The sequence below is a fragment of the Bombus terrestris genome, chromosome 2, assembly GCF_910591885.1.
Source record: "Bombus terrestris chromosome 2, iyBomTerr1.2, whole genome shotgun sequence".
Classification (NCBI taxonomy): Eukaryota; Metazoa; Arthropoda; class Insecta; order Hymenoptera; family Apidae; genus Bombus; species Bombus terrestris.
Genome location: NC_063270.1, coordinates 15,282,872 through 15,301,172, shown reverse-complemented (window position 1 = coordinate 15,301,172; position 18,301 = coordinate 15,282,872). Strand labels below are relative to the sequence as shown.

General features: G+C 39.8%; 1 protein-coding gene across 5 annotated transcripts in view; it reads right to left on the bottom strand.

The window, feature by feature from the left end:
- LOC100643312 (tyrosine-protein phosphatase 99A) overlaps positions 1-18,301 on the bottom strand; it is a 427,034-nt gene that overhangs the window by 23,493 nt on the left and 385,240 nt on the right. For 4 of the 5 annotated variants that reach the window (XM_048413708.1, XM_048413707.1, XM_048413710.1 and 1 more), the window contains 3 exons: positions 16,767-16,948; positions 3,648-3,844; positions 3,434-3,548 (listed from right to left, as the gene is read on the bottom strand). In XM_048413708.1, the coding sequence (XP_048269665.1) occupies positions 3,434-3,548; positions 3,648-3,844; positions 16,767-16,948 (494 nt within the window). The remainder of the gene's footprint in view (positions 1-3,433; positions 3,549-3,647; positions 3,845-16,766; positions 16,949-18,301) is intronic. The other variant, XM_012320203.3, reaches the window with a different exon arrangement.

Genomic DNA, 18,301 nt, shown 5'->3' with positions numbered 1-18,301 from the left:
GATCATTACCATACGATTCTCTGCGTTTCGAGTATCCTCGATCTAACTTAACAAAACAAAAAAAAAACAAAAAAACAAAAAAAAAAAAAAAAGAAAAAAGATACGGCCGGTACTATACGACGTGGTGTGCGCAAATCACTGAAAACTTTCTCACACTAGGCGTCACTGGCACTGAAGAGGCGTCGTTCGCGCGGTGAATCAAACGCCATTTCAAACTGTACCGCACGAAGAATCTTCACGAGTAACTTCACGATATGACAGATCTAACTGCGAGAGAGCCTAATCAAGATAACGTCCCATCGACATCTCGGGACTAGCAATGGAGCACCGTTGCGATGCTGCGAGAGTGACAAAACGCACTGCTCTCGAGCGAGGAACACGAACGTTGCCACACACACTACTTGCCTCCGCGATCACCAACGTACAACGTTCTCGCGCGTACGGTAAACCGTGACTCCAGCTCTCTACACTCGCTTCTCCGACTTGCTTCCAGTCAGGAAGAAAACAGACAGACAGGTACAGAAAGAGGGAGAGAAACTCACATTCACAAATACAGGCGACGAGCACTGACGACGCGCTACGCTGAAACGTGTACGTACAAAGGGGATGGAGCGAGACGGAGAATGCACGAGAAGCACGCGCGCGCGCACTCTACAGGCGCACGGTGTTTCTAACAAGCCGGCATACACGTGCGCCAGGAAATGTGCGTGAGAGAAAGAAAGGAGGCAAGAGGGAAGGAAAACGAACGAGAGAGGGGAATGTGGAGAACACGTTACACAGCCATACGCGAGAAGCAGGCACCAAGTATTAGTGTTTTATATATATGAACGTGTATATAGCGTGTTTGTAACGCGTTTCCTTCGGCTGTTGCCGCTTATCGCGTCTTCTTCGCGCCGAGACAAGAGGCGACTTTGACGTGTCACGTTCACCACGTACTCTCCGATACTCTTCTCGAGGAAGTAGCGCATATTGGAGTGAAAAATCGTGGAAAATCGATCGTGAAACGTAGGGGCGCGCCAATGGCGACGACCGAAACGGCGTGGCGATCCCTCCCTTTGGTTTGCCTATCTCTTTCTTCCTCTTCCCTCCTTCTATCTTCCTTCTTCTTTGTTCGTTTCCCTCTCTGTTTATCCACCGACGTTTCCGACCATCTCTTTTCTTCTCCCGCAACCCCTAACTCTTCCCCTCTTTCTCTTTATTTTTTTGCCTCTGCTCCCCACCACATTACAGACTTTCTTTCTCTCGCTTACGGGCTATCCGTTCTTCTTTCTCATCGCTGTATCTTCGATCCTCGTTGCTCCGCCGATTCTCCGCGCACTGTTTCTCTCATCACGGTCCCTGCCCTGTACCAACGTGTATAGATTTTCAGAGAAGCGAAAATTCGTACAAACCGATCGGCGAACGTGAAGCAGCAACGGCGAAGGAGAACCGGCGTTGACGAGGATTAGGCCCGTATGAATCACGAAACGGCGACAGGTCACTGAAAACCGTGCCGACCATGAAAATCTCGACCGTGCCCTCTCTTGAGAGAGAGCAAAGCACCGTCGACGGCACAGAACGATGGTTACTCATGGACGCGGTGAAGAGCAGCTGTAAACCTGCTGGCGAGTGGGCTTTCAGGGACGTAAAGTTCGATCTTCGTACCACGTGGCCTGTAACTGTCATTGTCAAAAACGTGATCCGAGTGCCGAGTATTCGGTCGTGATGCGACGATGGCGTCTTTCACCAGTCGATAAGAATCTGTGGCGAAGATGCATGATGATATCGCTAGAGTACCACCGGCGCTACGATCGTCACATCGATTTTAGAGCAGATGTCGCCTCTCTTCAAGATACTTTTCTTTAATAAATAACTGATCTCGCTGCAACATTCAATTAGAGAAAATGTAAAATGGTCACTTAAAATCATTCGATGTATTCTTTCAATGCCAGCTACGTATGCTAAAGGAAATCGCAAAGAACAAAACCAAGTTCCAAGTAATCGGGATCCTGATAATGAATAATTCGTTGAGTAATTACGTATCAGAGTGGCTGCGATAGTAGTTGAAACTGGTAAGATATCTCCAATTGGAGAACCAAATGTTTTTGTCTGTTTCAATAACATTATAAATTTCCTTATGTTGAATTTGTGCGCGCTAAGCGTTATAACATCAAAGGTGTGCGAGAGAGAACTTGGAAGGGCAACAGAGAAATAGGGGAACGGAACGGAGCAAAGGAAACATACCTACTTGTCGGTGAATTCATCCGTAACACTACCTGGCAGATCGTATTTTAGGCAGGGGTAATGGAGTCAGGTCAAAGATCGTATTGTAGGTATTGGATAGTTGGGAGGAATGGAGGGAATAACTTCTGCAAATGGTATTCTGCCGTGATTCCTCTAGTGGCGATTGTACATAGGAAGACCGCTACATAGTAAAGTGTTCCAAGTTCCAAGACCTAAAATTCAGCGAGAGCAAATGCGACGTGTGACAGCCACGAGAAAGAGGGACAAAATTGAAGACCGTACGGAAATCAGGGACGTAGTTAGAAACGAATGGACCATCGAGAAAGGCGTATAAAGATACGATCGTCTCTTCGAAATAACCATGATTTGCATAAACTTTACGAAACGTGGAATTCATGCATACGCTCTGGGAAAAAGCGACTGATATATGGTGAATTCAAATAATATTAACTGCGTCAGTTACTGAAAGATTGTACGCTATCTTCTGAATGTTACGTTAGCAAGTGTTATCTGCCTCCCGCATAATCATTGCGCTCGACAGATAGAGACGGCTCAAAGAAAGGCACTGGTTTAGAGTGCATAATTAAATTATTCTATCGTCAACCGAATGGCTATAGAATGTCATAAAATGATGCGTGATGGGACACGCTTTTATTATTTTACGAAGTGTATCTTTTTTACGCGGTAAAGATAAAAAAGTTACGATTTTGATACGAGGTCTATAAACCACGAACGAGGGTTTATCAAATTCTTATCACCCGGCTGTAAAGCAAAAACTTGATAGCATCTAGTGATAGGCCAATCAAATCTACCGACATTTTCATTTAATTCCGATTAAAAACGTTTTACATTTTATTTAATTTCATTTTCTCCTACTTCATTAATGTTTGAAACCTTGAGAATTCACTGTACTACCTTTCCAGCATCAGGTATTTTAGACCCCTTTAAATTTTATGTGATCGTTGGTAAGAGAACGCGATTACAGGAATCTTCCTTTTCAAATTTAGCTAAAGTAGATATCCTCGGAATTGCATTTATCGACCGAAGATACAAAGAAACCAGCGAAAATTCTGTTTTATCGGCACGTTCGGTTTTAAAGCGCCGAATTATAAACGAAAACGGATATCGGAGACAACTGTGTAGTTAAATCTCTTGTCCCTTTATCAAATACTTAATGACTACGTAATAATAAACAAATTTTTGATCTTACCTCCTTCGTCAGTCATTACGGAGATGGTGGTCGCAGGGCCATGCCCTTCTGGGTTGAATACTTGCAACGACACTAGATATTGAGTGTACGTTTGAAGATTGCGGATTGTGTGATTCTACAATGAAACAAAACGTATGGAATTTATTAAACGAGGAATGACGACGAAACGTTAAGTATGACAAATATAATAAAGGAGATTCGAACGATTTCTTACGTAACTTACGTCAATGGCTGGATTACGGATATACACTTCTTTTTCTTCCATGTAAGGTTTGTCTCGAGGTTTATACCCGATTCGATAACCAAGGAATTCTCCATGAATGGTATCAGGACTGGGCGCCTTCCACGCTAAATAAATGGACGTGGCGGACGTGTTATGAGCACTGGTAATTATAGGCTTTCCTGTCGGCACTGAAATAAAAAAAGATGAATAAAACAGAGACGCGTTAACATGTTTTTACTTTAACATATTGTCGGCATGCTTTCGAAATTGTATCGATATTTTACGGATATCATAAAAACTATTATCTCAATGTTTGCCGTCGCTCGACGATTTTCATTTAATACGTATTTTCCTGAATATACCAGTTTCCCGAATTAGCAAAAATTATTTCTTTCAAAAAAAAAAAAAAAAAAAAAAAAAAAGGGAAAAAACCAGAAAAAAAGAAACAACGGATGAAAAGAATTATACGCTATTCTGTTTCGAATTTCCTATTGGAGTTCGATAAATGATTGGCGTACATTATAAATGCCACAATGATATCATTACAATTTACACATTTAATCGCTTTACAACGATTCAACTTATTTATCTACATATTGTTGTTACTACACTTGCAAAACAAAAAAAAAAAAAAAAAATAAAAAAAATAAATATGTGCCTTGATATCAGGGATTAGAGATTGATATCAAAATATGGTTGAAGTTTTCATATTGTATAAATTACATTCTCGATGAGAAAGAACCGATGTTTCGAATGTACTATCTAGGGATAATAGGGGAACGGTAAGCATCGAAATAGGCGGATCAACACGAGTGCCATCGAAGTTTCATTTCTATCTGATAAAAACATATTTGCAATGATTGTTTGACGATCGACTCGCAATAAATATCGGAACGATCGTATTTATTTTCCACCCTTGGTCGTCGTGGCGGAATAAAATTCGAACAAGCACGTTTAATCGCATTACCCATTATTCCATTCTGTTCTCCCCCATGCTGCTGATCCAGGTACATGCATTCCCCACACCCTTTCTACCGTAATATTTTCAACAATTGATAGCTTTCGAGTCGTTTAAAATTCGAGCCCCGTGTAATTTAATACTTTTCGCATAATCGAATTTTACCGACTGATCGAAACATACCATCGCTGCGTTGGAAAATAATAGTAATTACGGCGAAGAAATACGATACGATCAGACTTATTTCATCTCGTCCCCTCTATTTGTCAGAAGTGTCTCGAAGAATTTATCGATCGATGCCGTGTTACGGAAGCTCCGAATGAAATGGAATAGAATTTCCATGCCATACCAATTTTCTTTTTCTCTCTTTTCCCACCGGTATATCCGGGACCGCGAGTTTAATATATCCTCCTTAAAATTCTCCTCGTCATACTTTGTACGCTTCCAACTCCCGAGATACTTCATAAGCACATGTTATTTCATTACTTTCTTCTTGGCACTGGCGCAACTCCACTGTACCACATCACACGCGAATACCAACTTACATACATCGTAACAAGCAAGTAGATTCTAGCCAACAGTTTCTTGCGGTAAACCGAAGTACAATAGTATTCGAAGGCTGAATCAACTTGACGGATGTCTTCCACCTACTAACATGACTAACGCACAACTTCCAAGCAAATTTCTTGAAAGAATAGCTACACCTCTACTCGACAGTCTTAAGACATTTCTTGGAAGAACAGCTACGCTTCTACTGCAGAGTCTCGAGACACCTTTTATTTTTAATAAAACCTTATCTTCAACTGCGTATGCGCTTCTTCTCTTCGTAGAAGAAAATATGAAATTAACGCTGCAACTATCAAAGTGGTCATAGAATGATCATGATTCGTATCATAGAAATTTTATGTATATCGTAGATTTGTAACAATGCATTTTGGAGAATTTGAAGCAAATCTTACGCTTCGGTCTAATTGGTACGTCTAATGTAACAAGCTTCAAGATCTTTCGTATCTTTCAACGATTACTCAATTTCCTCCAGATTTTGACGCGGGTACGGTAACTATCCTAAGAATTTGAAGCGACGAAGAACATCCGCCCCATGCCTTTGTCTTTATACTCCGACTTCTATAACTTCTGTCAAAAAGCGCGAGAACGTAAATGAAATAACTCGATTAAGAAAACTTTTTAACTCGCGGGTCGCTCGTTTTACACCCCCTTACCTTAACTTACGGAATCGCGGTTCTTAACCCTATCTAAAGTCCCATTCGACGCGAGTCCACGTCTTTCGTGAAACTCCGCGTTATCGCGTGCCAATATTCACGGATGAAAAGTTGTGCAAGTTCCGTTCTGTTTCTCGCGGAACAAGAGATTGTCGTGGAAATAATTTCAAGATGTTTAATGCGCGTCACGCATCGTTCGACAAAGTCGGTGCAAACTTCCGGCGACTCGTTAATGCTCGTGCAAAAGCGTTCTCACTGCGAAACGACGATAACCACCGGGGAAATGAAGGATCCGCGTGCGGGTGAACGCGCGTATACGAAAGTCGCCGGGTAATTATTGCATCGCCACCGAAACTGCGAACGGACATTTTGGTGAATAATTGCCGGTGACAACGATTAGTCGGCTGGTTGACGGAGAAATTGCACGGACGAATCACGATACCCGCTTATTGTTTCGCGAATTCAGGGAAATTTGTGTCAGTCGGGAAAATTGTGGAATATTATGGGTCAGATTAACTGGACGCGTCGGAAATTTGATGGATGACATCGAGCACTTTGATTGCTAATTGCTCGTACAGTGGTAGAAGATTGTGTTAAATGATTCAGATAATAAGAAGCAAAAGGGATACAGATGAAATAAAATGTGTTATAGAATTAGCGGAATCGAAAATATGATGGATAATGAGAAATAATTGTTAATCGTTTCTCACAGTGATCAACAAATTTTATTTGGTAATTTAAATAATAAGAAAATATATTTGTTGGCAGCATTAACCGAGCGAATGAGAAGCATAATTGATCAAATAATCGTTAGCCGCTTTACAAGATTATATTAAATAATTCAAGTAACAAAGGAAAATATAGATGAGAATAAATATAGATAGAATATATTTATCATGGAGATTAATTAAACGTATCGAAAACACGGTGCAGATTGAGGAATAATTATTAATCATTTTCATAATGGTATGAGGTTTCGTTAAGCGACTCTAGTAATAATAAGAAAGTAAAATAAACAGTATTTGAAGATAAAATAAAATATATTTATCATGAGTAATTACGAGCGTATAGAGGTAATCGACGAATAGTCTACAGTACGATTTCGCCGGTGAATTAATTACTGGAGCATTCAACGGCGGAACCTCGCGTTCAAATGCTCGGTAATTCTCGATTAATTTCCAGCACTTAACTTTGGATTCCGGGCGAACCTTCTAAAGCGCGGTCGTCTTACTTTCTATTTACACGCAAACCGCACGAAATCACCCAGTAATTTTTCCAGTTAGCCTCGCTACTATCTGTTTTTATTTCGACGTTCCCCTTTCGCATAATTATTCATAAGTCTCTGGACAATGTTCCGTTTCATCGTCTATAATAATAATAATCGCGCAGCCGTCAACTTTCGCTCGCGGTGTTATTTTTTAACGAGTTTCCCTTCGTTTCTATTATTTTCCTCGTACAATTAACATTTTCAACGATCCAGAGATATATGAACAACGAGGCAGACGTCTTCCATCGTTAAACGCTGCTCGCGTGTTAAATATCTCTCGAAGTCAAATAAAATTCAATTGCGATTGCGACGGTGAACGCGCGAGAAGTAATTTCTGACAAAAATTTATCGCGAATACGAAAAGAGCCACTTTTAATAACAGCAATTTATTTTATATATCGTGACTGTATATTTTCGAGTTTACTACCTCTCGACTATCTTTTGTTATGCGATCCACGTTTTATTTTTATTCAACCGCGACCGTGGTGCTTGTGCCGGTAGTCAATTAACGAAACAACCAGTATTATTAACGCGTAGCTGAAGACATTGTCGTGGGTCAGGTACTATGACGGATACGTGGAGGGCGATAAGTCTTTCACGCGATTCCGGCCAGCCACTCTGCCGAGGTAATTCAGCCCTGTAATAAATGCGAGCTAGTCGCGTTTTTTACCGTCGCTAAATCTGCGCTAAGTTATTATGATCCTGGGCCGGGACCACGTTTATGACGGTTATGTTTGCCCCAACGTCTCCGCGATAAAAGCACGCAACATCGGTTCCTTTCTTTTTCCCTCGACTTCTCCTCCCTCCCTCCTTCCATCCCCCTCACTCTCTTTATCCATGCAACTTTCTTCGATCGCCGAATAGAACGAATCGCGTACACTGGAAAAATAGGAAAGGAGAAAACTAATTCAATATCCGGCACGATCGTAAAGAGCAGCGCTACGGTCGCGAGCGGTTCTATAAACTAAATAGAGACGGCGGTTGCCGCGATATTCTCGCAATAAAAACCGCCGCCACTTCGCGAATTATATCTTCCCAGCGCGACGTAAAAGTGAAAAAAATGCCGATGAAGAAGACGTGGATGTCGGTAAAAGGGTGTGAGACGACAGTGGACCGAGTGGTAGAAATTTCCACGACCCCTTATCAGCTCCGAAGGGAAATAAAAGCGTGGCTCGCGACGCTCCGCCACCGTATCTCTCCGACGTCGGTGTTAAAGTTCATAACTCAAGCTGATTACCGGCTCGCGGACCCGAGGATGTTACCGGAATTAGCTAGCACAACCACGCAACGAATTCTCCAATTTTCGCGCGCACCACCGTACCGTGCCCCGAATGAACTTACCCCGATCCGCACAGGACCGGGGGCGTATATACCCCGACACGGCTGTCCCGATGGCTAATTGGTGGCTCTGTTACGCCATATATTTATGGGGGACAGGCGAACGACCTCCGGAAACAGGAACGAGAGTCGGTATACGTAGGTATTGGTTCGGGGCTAAAGTGGTAGGAGAAGTTTCGTTGGTGCCCTATTGATCTGGGTGAGACAGAGAGCCAGAGGGGCAGTACGAGGGTGGCTAGAAAGAGAGACGGAGACAGAGAAAGGGCAGCGTTTCATTTAAGCCACCCGTGGATTCCTGTACACCACCAGCGACGTGGCATCGCACTCTCGCTATTGCCTGCCTTGTCCATATATACGGTATAACATATACAGACACGCATACACCGGCCAATTAGTATCGCGAATTAGAATATGCTGGCAATAAATTCCGCCCACGAACCCTATGTTGGCGCATTATCTGCTAATCGTGTGCGTCGATTCAATTTCATTTGCTTCGTTCTGGAGAACGGGCATGGCGGTTAAAATATAGAGAAACAGTTTAGAAATGGGACCAAGGGGTGGAAGTAATTTGGTGGAGTTCGTTCTCTGCAATGTGGGTCAAAGTTACGATAAAGTAGAGTAGCTCCTGTAAAGTGTCTTAGATACGGAAAATATCTAATTCAGATATTTATCGCCAAAGAATCGAGAATACGGTTTTGCATAACGCTTGATGCTATTTGCACGCCAAGTTAAATGGACAAGGGGTACAAAGAGGCAGAGAGAGAAGGAGAGAGAGAGAGAGAGAGAGATGGAAAAAAGAGAAAGTTTCGTAGTATCTCATTAACAACTGCAAAGAGGTAGAACGTTTACCGGCTGTAAAATTAATTATTCTCTGAAGGCATATCTATTTGCGCGGAGAGATTGGAGTTCGCTCCAGGTTGCAAAGATCAAAGAAGCTTCCGGTAAACTCGTAGAAATGTTATTAAAAAAAGAAACAGGTAAACATAAATACAGTTATCCAGAGTTCTTAAGGGAAACTAGGTTGAATAACGAGTCGCGTGATAAGATGCCAACATTAACGGCCGGTACAGCGGTGCGCTGATTTCGACGCCGCTTTCATTCGAGTCGACTCGCGTTTCATCATCCCTTTCGATCTCTCTGTTTATTAGCCTTTATCGCTCATCGACGCTCACGTGTCTCGTATTGACGGTATTAAATACACGGCCTTCTATTAATTATCCGTTTATTATCCCGATAACTGTCATTATCTCGTTATCGCAACACAATTATTGCCATCTAGCCTAGGTACTTCACCTATCCGTTGATGTATGGATGGCAATATATCTATGTTTGCAAAATAAAACGTAAACTCGACCGTGTGCTAGACATTCCTCGTTGATGCGCTATCATTTTACTAATCCTCTATCGACCATCGTGCGGTTCAGCCATCAACGTATTTTCGAAATTAATTTTCCTGTATAACATTTCCACGTTTACGTGCAATATTCGACAGTTCGACACAACGAACAATCGTCATTTTCTGCCTCCAGGCTTACAAATAATTGCTTTATGTCCAATGTCCTCCGACTAATTAATTATTAATCAGTTTAATTATTCTGGAATATGTACCTATTCCGGTAATGTTATATCTATCAAGGATACATCGAAGTACTCTAAAATTTGATAGTTGAATCTCATTAGGCGAATGAAATAGCGCGCCTGTATTGTATTTACGTATCTATTTATTAAAATCCATATCTGGAACTTCATAGCGACACAATGTCAGTTGCTTTTTCGCAGTTCGACGTCAAAGATTTCTCCTCGGATCGGGCGTTTTTGAAAAATTCATTCGTCTCATCGCGAGAAAAACATGCTGTCACGATTGACGTATTACTCGTCGCTCGCCATCGAGCAAAGGTTTGTCATCCTGTTTCAAACGCGTGTTCACCTCTACTTGGAAAGACTTCATCGATCTTCAGATAGGATGTCACATCGTCCGTAGTTCGTAGTGATTTGAGCACGCGAAACAACCAATCGAATTACGGTTTTGAATTACTCGTACGAACTATGTTTGGCTGAATGTACGAATCCAAGGAGCTTGAATTATGATACGAAGCAGTTGAACTAAGTTTCTTTTACGAAACGTAAGCCAATCACAAAAGTCCACGTACATTTCATTCAAGTCTGAAATATGATCGTAAAAAACGCCGACTGTACGAATTTTCTTGATGGATTAAAGCACGCGTTGCTAAAGGTAACATTGTTAAATTAGTTGTTAAACACGGTTTATTCATTTTCACTTTTGATACGAAAGAAAAAGTAGAAAAATATAAAATACGATGTTATAAATATTACATACACCCGTGTACCTACATGAAATCATAAAAATAAGAAAATAAATCATAAACACTAAGCCATAAACAAATCCCAGATTTGTATGAGTTAAACGTTTTAGAAATATATTGGAAATAATTATATCGATATGTAAAGCATAAATAATCCTGTGATAAATTGAATTTTAATTTTTTTTTTCTTTGCTATATCACCGTATACGATTTCTCCAATCGAAGAGTCTAACAAACTTGACCGATCTGACATGGACACGTATCCACAACGAAGTGACGAGGAAAATAACTTCATCGGCTCTGGCTATTTACTATCCGACTAGAATTTTGTGAACATGAAATTTTCCTTTTTTAACGTCGAAATTTTCACTGCGTCAATGTTTTGCTCGATCGCGCAATGTTATTTTTAACTGTTCCAGTGAAAACGGCGCTTAAACGTCGCTTCCGGTCGCGAGTATCGGAAAACACACAGCAGGAGAAGCACAGCGAAAAACAAAAACCGGATCTGGGGTGTACAATATCGCGAAACGAATATAATGGCGTTCGATTTAACAACTCGTAATGTTTCTGTTCGTTTCTTTCTTTTTCTCTTGGTCGCCAATCCTTGTTTCTAGGATGATGGCTTTGTTAATATGGTGCTTACGCATGGATTCATATTGGCATCGACTCATGTTCCCTGGTATTTAAATCAGTTATTGACACGAATTCGCGTGATCGCCTATGCGGGCCAGCCTTGATTACCAGATAATTATTCCTTCCTCACGTGCTACCATAATGAACGTGCCTCTGGCTGTGTACGCCAGTTTATGTATTTAATAGCACCGATTTCGCGTGCCTCTCCCTATTCCGCTCCAGGCAATAGTTCGCGACGCGACTCCTATGTTTCGATTCGATTCGATTCGATGAAGCATCAAAAACATTGCCGGCTAGATTTCGATGCCCGGTGTCCATTTTCGCCCGTATTTGTCAGGTCGGTGAATACGTCGCGATTTTTTCCATCGAGCTTAATGCGTGTCCCGTGGCCTGATTTTAATTGATTTCGGACATTTGACGATCGGTTTTAACGCGCACAGATCTACTTTCGTTACAGGATTAACGTTCGAGTGCTATTGAAATGACAATTTTTTAAAGTATTCCTGCAGTGGATGAAAATCGCGCGAGAAAAATATAATAAGCCCATTTTCTGATTTTCCTGCAACTCTGCGTAAATATACCGTAATGTTATTTCTACTTTTAGATGTTCAGGAAGCTGATGAAATACATGTTTAATATCAAAAAACGAACGATGAAATAATTTGAACATAGAAATTGGTTAACAATGTATCGAAAATTGCTTTTCTACAAATAATGGGAAATATATCGTATCGTGTTTTTCATCTGTGATTTTTATATATTTTGACCGAGGGTTGATTTTTATGGCGTGGAAGTAGAAAAAAAGTTTTCTTACGAGATTCAATTAATTAATTATTGTCGCTTATTGATCTTTGTAATTCATCTATATAGAAATATCCGATAGATCGTAGAACGTTTTATAGCACACAGAAATTAATAGGTATGCAGTTCTAGTCTTCGTCGTTAATCTGTTTCAGTAAACCGGTTTATTAAACGTGCGGTTATTGCTTCGTTAATTAAGCTATTTGAACAGCGAGCATATTACCAATACCGGTGTATTGACATTCTAACGTAGATATGTCTCGTATCAGGCGTTAATTCGATGCAATATGTGAAAAGCAAAAATGTGTCGTATTTTGTCATGAAAGACGCATTTTGCGTTACAATTACGCGGTGAATTTCAGTATTACAATATATTTTAGTACGCTATTAAAATACTATATATAGAAGCAAGATCGTTTACTTTCTTAAAAAATATTTAATTAAACAATGTGTAACTACCATAAAAGTAATTTGAAGTTAATATTTTGTATAATCTCTTTTTCTTTGTTGAATACATAATTGTTTTATAAGCTCATTTCATACTTCCTACCATTCTGCTTTCAGTTACAGTATTTCAAAAGACTGTTTTATATTTTTTTAAATTTTATTTTATCTCTCGGCTTTTGTTCTTTGTTTCTCTGATTCATATCTGTTCTATTTTAAATCAGGGATTACGCATATTTACCAAAAGATTTTTAAAAAATTTAGGAACAAAAAAGAATCATAAATAAGCAATACAGAAAGGGTAATATGAAAAGATTAAATACGAGAATAACGCGTTTTTTTAATAAACATTTTTAAAACCATATTTAATTATCCTTTTATCCATGTTCTTGTACGGTACGCATTGTATTCGTATGCACAAATGAATCTGAAATTATGAACGCTTGCTTGGTTTTTCTTTCTTTCTAGTTTTTTCGTAGTAGTGTTACGATCAACTGATAATACAATAAATTGTTTTCGGCAATCGAGTCTCGAAGATTTGACGTGTTAATCGCATTTTTTCCCCATGATTTTGTTAGAATTGTTCGTAGCCAACTAAACGAATTACTCAAGTAATACGATATATCAATCGATGGCTCATTGCAACTCGATATTTGCCCGGGATACATGTTGTTTAAATATCACACGTTGAATTTTCCATGAAATCATTCAGCCCTGGCGGTTTAATTAATTCGTGTGTTTAGATTTTGTTAGCGGAGAAATGTGATATTAATAATTAATGCCATTATATTGACGAGTTGTTAAATGTAATTTTCGAAACCCGTGGAAAATCGAGAGAGTTTTTCCGTTCTGACCCAGATGACCTGGAGATCAATACTTCCGATCGTTTTATCCATGCGTTAAATTAATTTTCCATATTAATAAATCGCCAACGTATTAATTATCACCGTGTTAGTCTGTGACATACATGAATTACGAGCGCGTAATATTTATCTTGTTTTTTAAGAAAATGAAAAATACACAGTGACTTACGAAAAGCATTGGAACATTTAATTTTATGGATGTAAAACGTGTGTTATATTAAACATATCGAAATTTCATTAGTATCATAATAAGATCCGATTATCATGTATATATTGGTAAATTTGGAAAGAAATTTATGAATAGGAGCTACAGGTATTTAGTATATTTAGAAGATGACAAAAATACTGTTTAAACATGGTTTAGAATGGCTATACGAAGATTGCAAAAGAGCGATATAATAAGTACAATTTTGTTAACTTTCTGGTTTTAATTATCATCAATAATTTTGAAAAATCAATATTTTTGATGTGCGTATTTCTCAAAAGAATGTCACAACCAAATTTAATATGAAGTTAGATTAGCGATATGAGATCGTATAAAAGCTATTTTGTGGTTTCTGTATACTAATTTTTAACTACATACAACAAACGTATTATAAACTCGATATATATACACATTTCACATTAATTCCAAATATTAATATAATCACGATAGTCGTGTTTCGCTACCCTATTAGTAAAATTTCTATAAGTTCCGCATAACACACATAATACACAAAATTCTCTAATGCTAAGTGTTCAAATATTTGTATGAATTACTATAGGCTACGGTAAGCACAACGTTTGTGCGGGAATCCACGTTTTACGGAAGCAGTATAAACATCGCTCCGAATAGTCGTCATGCAAGTGAGCGCGTCCATTTGGCAAAGCTATTTCAATTTTCTCAAAGCAAATGCACGCTGAACAAGCTAAAATTGCGATGGCTGAAACTCTAGCCACAGGTGTTATTTACTAATGTTAGCTGGTGCGGTATCAATAGTTACGAAATTCATTGTGCATTAATTAACAAATCCGAAACAATAGAGAAAGGGAACTGTATATACAGTTCCGTGGAAGTCAAACTAATTTTTGATTGTTATTCCGTGGTATACTCTCTGGTCACTGAACCAGAATCAAGCACAAAAATGTTGCTATTTAAAATTTTTTTATAAAAGTTTGAAATCTTTAAAATTTATATTCATCATAGACATTCCTCTAATCAAAAGTCATTTTTTTATTCTCATAGATAAACAATTAACACGACTCACATATGTACATCTCACTGAAGATATTTGGAGCCACAGTTGAAATTGCTTGTGTAGGCGATACTTTAACTTTAATTCCCTGGAACTTGTCGTACGAAAGACAAGGAAAGACATAGGAAGCAATACTCTTGCTTTGTCTTTCTTCCTATCTAAAACTCGTTTACGCTCTTTAATTATAAATATAAAAAAATTGAAAAATATCAAAAACTTTAGGTGATCCTAATTCGACGACCAGCTACTAAGAAATTCCACGTATACTAAAACCACGTGCTCTCATTGTCCTGCTCCTGCATTCTTCGCCAGCAATCGAAGGGCGGATCCATCCTTCTCTTTTTCCCCACAACTTCCTGCCCCGAACAACGAAGCTGTAAGAAGACTAGCTAAGAAATTCTATGTATATTAAACTAAAGCATCCGTTTCCGACCCGGTATCAAATATTCAGTGGGGAAAATCTGGTGCAGCTAATCCCATCAGCGAGACATCTACAGTCTAACGCGCTAATTGCCATGGCGATACGCATGGGAATTCAGGTCTGGAGGGCAGGCGCGCGCTAACTATCGGCGCCTTTGTCACAGTCATCGTCGTTGTCGTTGTCAACATAGTCGCGATGCAAAGTTTGTCGAGCGTCGTGGGTATACATACAGCAGGCGTCGACCAATCCCAGCGGCGTTGACAGAATTTATAGGGCTTAGCCGACGCGCCCGTCTGTTCAACCTATTTTCTGCCTTGGACGTGAGACGAAGACGAACCAATAAGCCAAAGGACGGTTCAACGGAGAAAGAGGAAAGCTGGACTGCTCGAGTTAAGCGCGACTATACACTGCTCCTTCCGGTGCTGCAATTAGCGCCTCCTTAGTTGGCTACGCCAGTCTCGTGACGATGCCTAGCCGCGGAAAACCGGCCGTGCAAACCATTCTTCTCGCTCTTCTTCCTCCTTCTAGTCTTATTCTTCCAACCCCTTTCCTTTATATGTATAGCGCTAGAGTTCCAGAGTTTCTACCCTCCGTTGGATTCGGAACGTTTACTCCCGCGAGCCTGAACATTGCCCCGAAGGGACTCGTTCCACCGGGCATCTTTCGTGGAATTTTATGTCTATTATCATTCCCTCTGATGTTTTCGGCTAATATCGTTCTCAATATCTTTCGAGAAGTTATAGGAAGTTGGTCAAGGAATTGGCGATGAGTATTCGAGGCAAAAAGAGGGGAGATGACGTTGAGTGAATAAAAAGAAAGCAATTTTTGGTTATAACGTTGGGATAAGATATTGTAGGAACGTTGAAATTTTAGATAGATTTTCACTCGAAAATATGAAATAATGAAAAATGGATTGGAGATTCGAACGGAGACAATCTCTAGTCGATTCGATTTCCTCAGGATCGAAACTCTCAACTCTTCGACTCGTTTCTCAATTACATCGTAATTTTAACAGTTAACCCATTTGAAGCTTCACACGAAAACTTAAGTTCGTCTGCCGCCGGCAGTTTAAACGCGAAGCTGTGCGTTGCAGTGATAAAATACTTAAACTTGATTGTACGTAATTTCTGAGTGGATTACTTTTAATGCGAAATAAATGTATATTAAACGTTATTGCATTAATGGAATTTCTTTTAAAGACAATATTACAAGGTAATAGATATTAGTACGTGCAGAATGAAAAAGCTAAGGAATTTAATGAATAAATCTAATATTGCGTAGAAAAACAGCGGAAACAATAGATTGCATTCGTAATAAATCTACGTCAACGTAAAAGTGACAGATTAAGCGTTAAAATCTCACAAGCACGATAGACATTCTCGCCAGGTAAATCTTCTAAAACTTGTCAACTAAACTAAAACTCACGACAAATATCCTGGCATAAACATTCGCTAATTCTCGATCACTCGTCATCCACACGAATTCTCACTCCCCCAATACACGATCGAAGCTCAGCTAGGAGCAAGTTTGTGACCAATCGAGGGCGTTCAAGACAGAAGATTAATAGTAGTTCATGGTAGAGGTATAGATATACAGAAAAACATACGTTCTCGAAGGGTGACGGAGTGGAAAGTCTCCTCGCTGGGTTTGCTCCGTCCCATGGCGTTCACTGCCGATACACGAAAGCTGTAGACGGTAAACGGTTGCAGGTTCTCGATGTTATAGGTGGTATCGTTGCTTGGCGTTATTATTTCTTCTGTTGCGTTCCATGCTCCACCTACTCCCGTTCTGAAAACAATCGCCCGTTAGTCGTTAGTACGGTCTGTGTAAATATGAGCGATGATTTGAGGGGAAAAGCTGCCGTTTCGAAAGCTTTTATTCGCCCTCACGGTTTTGTTTATGGAGTAATTGCACGCGTGTGACGAAAGTTTTGAAATATTCTGCTGTTAGTAAAGCAGGTACGCTGTGTTAAAAATATTCCTTTTATTCCGATAGATTCGGAAAATAAACGATTTTAAAAACCGTCCGTGTTATCGTACGTCTATACCCTATGAATACATCCCTTACGTGCGTTAAGGGTTGAAAGCACAGGCTGTAAAAATAAAATACTTCTGATTATATATACAGGCGAATTACGAGACAGTACTCCGATCATGCGAAATATCGTGACATGTCATGGCAAACGTTGCACGTTTCGCGGTTGATTAGAATTCAATGGATCGTCAACGAGAAACCGACGATTGTATTTAGAAATTAATGGTAGCGACGGATCGCTGACGATCCGGATGTAACGTGCTTGGATCGGATGTAAATCGACTGCGTGGACTGCGAGCGCGATTAATTAATGGCCCCGTGTCGGCTCGCTGTGAACAAACAATACCGTTTTGCTACGACCCACCGGTTCTACCTACCTAAGTTCCGATGACGGAAACATCGTTCGACGTAGAGTAATGAGTGGTCGAAGACGCAACACGCCCGCCTCTGCTGCGAGATTTTACTCTCTCGTACGTTATACGCGATTCTGCTCCTCCCCCATCTCCTTTATCCCTAATTAATACCATCCATTAATTGTCCCACGACCCGTTTCGGAAAGTTCTCTGGCAACCGTGCTCTCGAGTAATTGCCACAGTTTCCGTTGGGCCGAGTCGGTTTTTTGCCAGCAGCAAGATTCGTTGGCTTCTAAATTCTAAATGGTAACACTATATTCGATACGAATTACCTATCGATTAGATATCGATTGCTGCTTCTTTTCCAAGAAAGTCGAAAAATTCTAAATGTTAAAATTACTAGTATTAATGGTAAATTATTCAATTTCCGACTGTCGTGTTCACGTTTGAGAAGAATAAGTTAAATTCGCTTGGATTTTGAAGTCTTTGGTACCAGCACATTTGACGTCCAAAATATAAAACGAAAAGATTTTATTTCCACCTCACATTTCAGAAAACCAATTTAATTAATTCGTTATTCTGTTGAAGAATACTGGATATTTCAGTTGGTTCGTTCTTGCGTTCCTTGTGATACACGATGTCCTAATTGTCCTAATTGAAACCACTATATAACCTGTACATTTTTTCCCGAATCTGAGTTTCCTCAAAAAACGTGTACTGTGAATTTCATAACGAGCAATGACGTTTCTTCTTT